The sequence below is a fragment of the Gobius niger genome (assembly GCF_951799975.1).
Source record: "Gobius niger genome assembly, chromosome: 4".
Classification (NCBI taxonomy): Eukaryota; Metazoa; Chordata; class Actinopteri; order Gobiiformes; family Gobiidae; genus Gobius; species Gobius niger.
In genome coordinates, this window is record NC_136855.1 from 2,852,818 (window position 1) to 2,856,671 (window position 3,854).

General features: G+C 41.6%; 1 protein-coding gene across 1 annotated transcript; it reads right to left on the reverse strand.

Moving 5' to 3' along the window:
- Window positions 1–364: 364 nt before the first annotated feature.
- LOC306962320 (uncharacterized protein) lies at window positions 365–2,375 on the reverse strand (the record flags this gene model as incomplete). Its single annotated transcript, XM_079555440.1, has 4 exons — window positions 2,289–2,375; window positions 940–1,089; window positions 745–861; window positions 365–672 (listed from the first exon to the last, which is right to left on the reverse strand). The coding sequence occupies exons 1-4, from the start codon at window positions 2,338–2,340 to the stop codon at window positions 365–367; spliced, it is 627 nt and encodes a 208-aa protein (XP_079411566.1). The 5' UTR covers window positions 2,341–2,375.
- Between the last annotated feature and the right edge of the window lie 1,479 nt (window positions 2,376–3,854).

Sequence of the window (3,854 nt, forward strand, 5' to 3'; positions counted from 1 at the left end):
CAAAAAAACCTCATAATACTTTTAAAATCCTAATATACAAAGACAATGCCATAAATAAATTACAAAGATATATATTTCTGAAGAAAAAGAGGCACGAAGCAAGTTTTATTATTAATCACAATTTATTTTATGTGACTTTTGACTCATTTGCTTAACTCATAACTCAGTCCGCAAATGGATTAGCGTTTAGCAGCTTTGAAGATAATAGCAGTGTAAAAAATGTACATGAAATGCTTGTTGGACTGTTGTAAATACTTCATATACAGCAGTTAAGACATTTAAGTGTGACATCACACACATTAATAATACTACTACTACTACTAATAATAATGCATGAGTCTTAAATAGCGCTTTTCCAGACACTTTAGAATTTGGTGCGGGCTCTCTCTCTCTCTCTCTCTCTAGCCCCCTCGTGTCGTCCCATCAGCTCCTCCATCTCCACAGGAGTACCCCCCTCTTGTCGTCCCATCAGCTCCTCCATCTCCACAGGAGTACCCCCCTCTCGTCGTCCCATCAGCTCCTTCATCTCCACAGGAGTACCCCCCTCGTGTCGTCCCATCAGCTCCTCCATCTCCACAGGAGTACCCCCCTCTCGTCGTCCCATCAGATCTGCCATCTCCACAGGGGGGTCCCTCTCTTGTCTTCTTGCATTGTGGTCCTTGACAAACTGCCCTATAGAAGAACAAGGAGCATTAGAGAAGCCCACAATCACCTGAGAACTTTCCAGCCGACCAGATCACTTACTGAATTTAAGAAAAGCGGAATAGAAGCTGGTGAAAAATCCAGCAGTCCAATAAATAGATTTGACAATAGTGATGGATTTCTCAAGAATGATCCAGAAGTCAATACGCCGGGGTGTTTCTGAATCAAGAGAAGGTAAAACCAGGATAAAGCCATGACCAGAACTAAAGAGACAACTTCAGGACTAAACCACCTTACCAGGCAGAGTGGTGGAATCAGGAGCAGAGGAGGTGGTGGTGTGCACAGGGGCAGAGGAGGTGGTGGTGTGCACAGGGGCAGAGGAGGTGGTGGTGTACACAGGGGCAGAGGTGGTGGTGGTGTACACAGAGGCAGAGGTGGTGGACACAACTGTGATGTTGAATAAATATTTTTTTTTTATGAATAACAAAAAGTGAATGTCCACATTCAAACACAAATAAAACAGAATAATAGCACATCCTGCAGTGCACCTACTGAACCTGAAGCCACTAACTGCAACAACATATCACACCCTAATAATATACACCTTATGTCTGAAAAAGCATATATTTATATATTACATATACAAAGCTACTATTATGAGGAGAGGAGCAACTCCTGTGAAAGGAACGAGCAGCTCCAGCCTCGCCTCCCTGCTCATCTGTGCCAGAGAAGTGCACGGCCCGTCTCAAATCTGTCGCAAGACTCCTTCAATCACCTGACCACACCCGGCCTGCCCCATCACGCCACCCTCAGGCCCGCCCATGCCCCCCTAACACGGGTCCCTCCCTGGATGATGTAACAAGTGAAATGTTCCATTGTGAGATCAATAAAGTCCTATCTTTTTTATCCTATAAATACAGAACATTCCTTATACTCAAAAACACAAGGTTTAGACTTGGGATACTTCTATGTTACTTGCCTGCAGTTTCTATGGCCAGTGGAGTTAGACTTAGACCGGTCGGACGAAATGACGAACAGCGAGTCGTCACCTCATGCTCCAGGGCAAAGTCAAATAACGAGTGTTTATGATGCAAAACATGTTGACGATAAATGATCTTCTTTGAATTTGCACTGCTTTATAAAGCATGAACCAGTTAGCATCGAGGCTAGCCTTGAGGCCACAGGCACACAGACGGATTTGGCAGCTGAATGGTGTGAATGTGCTACTGCTAAAGGCATCGCAGGGCTTCACTGAACACTTTCGGAAAGTTCTTCATCTCTTCATTCTGCATCTTAACTTTATTGATACGTTGCGTAAATACGGGCATAACGTTAGCATTAGCTTTAGCATCAGCAAGGCACATGGACTAGCATGGTGACATAAACAGGGTTAGCAGCAAGCACTTTAGTAAGTCTGGAACATTCTTAACGGTTCATTTGAAATATTTGGACTCTAAAAGCTTTGAACTGCTCTTAGAGTCACATGTTCCATTGACCGAGGCCTGATTTTAAACCTGGTTTTGAACCTCTGTGCACCGGTCTAACCCTGGCGCTAAGACATCTCCGCTCGGGGAAACAACACACTTTCATACGAAGGGCAACACAGTGACTGTGTCATACAGATAATGGGTGACATGAGGACTTACCGGTTTGGAGAATTAGTGCAGCCAAAACCATATTCTCGATAAGTTTGTACATGTTTGTTTGTAGCAGGTGAAACACCTCACCCACAAATGCTCCCAAAAGGAAGTGCACCTTTGCCTCCACAATATTTAAACCTACTTTAAGTATCGCGAGACTGTCCAATCACGTTCAGTGCATTCCCGGGCTGAGAATGAAACGTCCCTAAATGTCCCTAAAATGAACAGAAGTTGTTTTGAACTTGTATAGTGTAGTATAAGTATAAGTATAAGATTTTTGAGTTGAACAAACTTGCTGAGTTTTACAGTGTTTTTCTGAATGTTGCTGCAAAATCCTGACTGTGCAAATAAAATAACCTTCACATGCACATGACGGCTTTTCAAAACATTCCTCAGTTCGACGCAAAAGGCCTGTGACATTGTTGATCAAATTACACCAGTGAAGTGACATTTTATGAGTAATAAAAGCGTACTTCTATTTGCTCAAGAATAAATGAGGAGCAGAACAGAACCCGCCTTCTTTCTGATCTGTATGATGATTGGACATTTCCATCATTGTTTTAACCAATGAATCTGAACCTCCTCAAGGATGAACCAGACTTGAGCTTCCAAGGTCATGACATCGTCATCTGGGCTTTCCCAGACTGTTTAAAGGTATAGTAATCTTAGTGTGTGCACTGACTTTGTAAAAAGCAATAAAACATCTAGCTCTAATTCCTCTGGCATTTGACAATTAGAAATTATTTTAAAAATTCTAATTTACCTAGAAAAAGTAATTAAAAAAAGATAATCCTGGTTTCATGTCAGACAGTGAGAAAAAAAAAAGTAAATGTGTCTTTTTATAAAGTGTTTGTAAACATCTGTTTCCTGCTGTAAATTTCATTGCCAAGAAAAATGAAGAATAGATCCGAAGAATAAAGTCCATCCATAGCACATTTTAACATAGACAATTTTCTTCAAGTGCAAAATATTAAATCAAAAACCAACTTCATACTGACATTGTAATTTACTTAGTGAAGCTGTAGTTGTCGACTGGACTGGGTTTGTTGTTTGGCCCGCACTAATAAATCTAAGCTGTAGATTGGATTCTGGCCACACAGCGATGACACATGATCGGCCTGTCAATGTCGTCCACATTATATTCACAATGACTTATTAGTGTAGTGTATATATTTGACTTTATTTCTTTTGTTTTAGAAAAACAAAAAGGCACATCTCTGGCGGCCCGGTAGGTAGCGCAGTAGTTAGCACTCATGCTTCACAGTTGGAAAGTTCAGGTTCGATTCCCACATGGATGGGGCCTTTCTGTGTGGAGTTTGCATGTTACCACAACCACTAAAAACATGTACAATAGGCCAGGATGAATGATTTGTGAATGTATGGTGATGGTCAGTCACTTTCCCCCAGGGGAAACTGAACACCACCGAGTATGGGGTGAATGTACAACTGTCTCATGTAAAGTGCTTTGTACAAATAAACTTCTTCTTCTTCTCTGTTTATTTATCAGAAGCGATGCAATCACAGGTGTGCAGAAAATACGATGCACATGGCTAGCATTATGTGGTTAGGGAT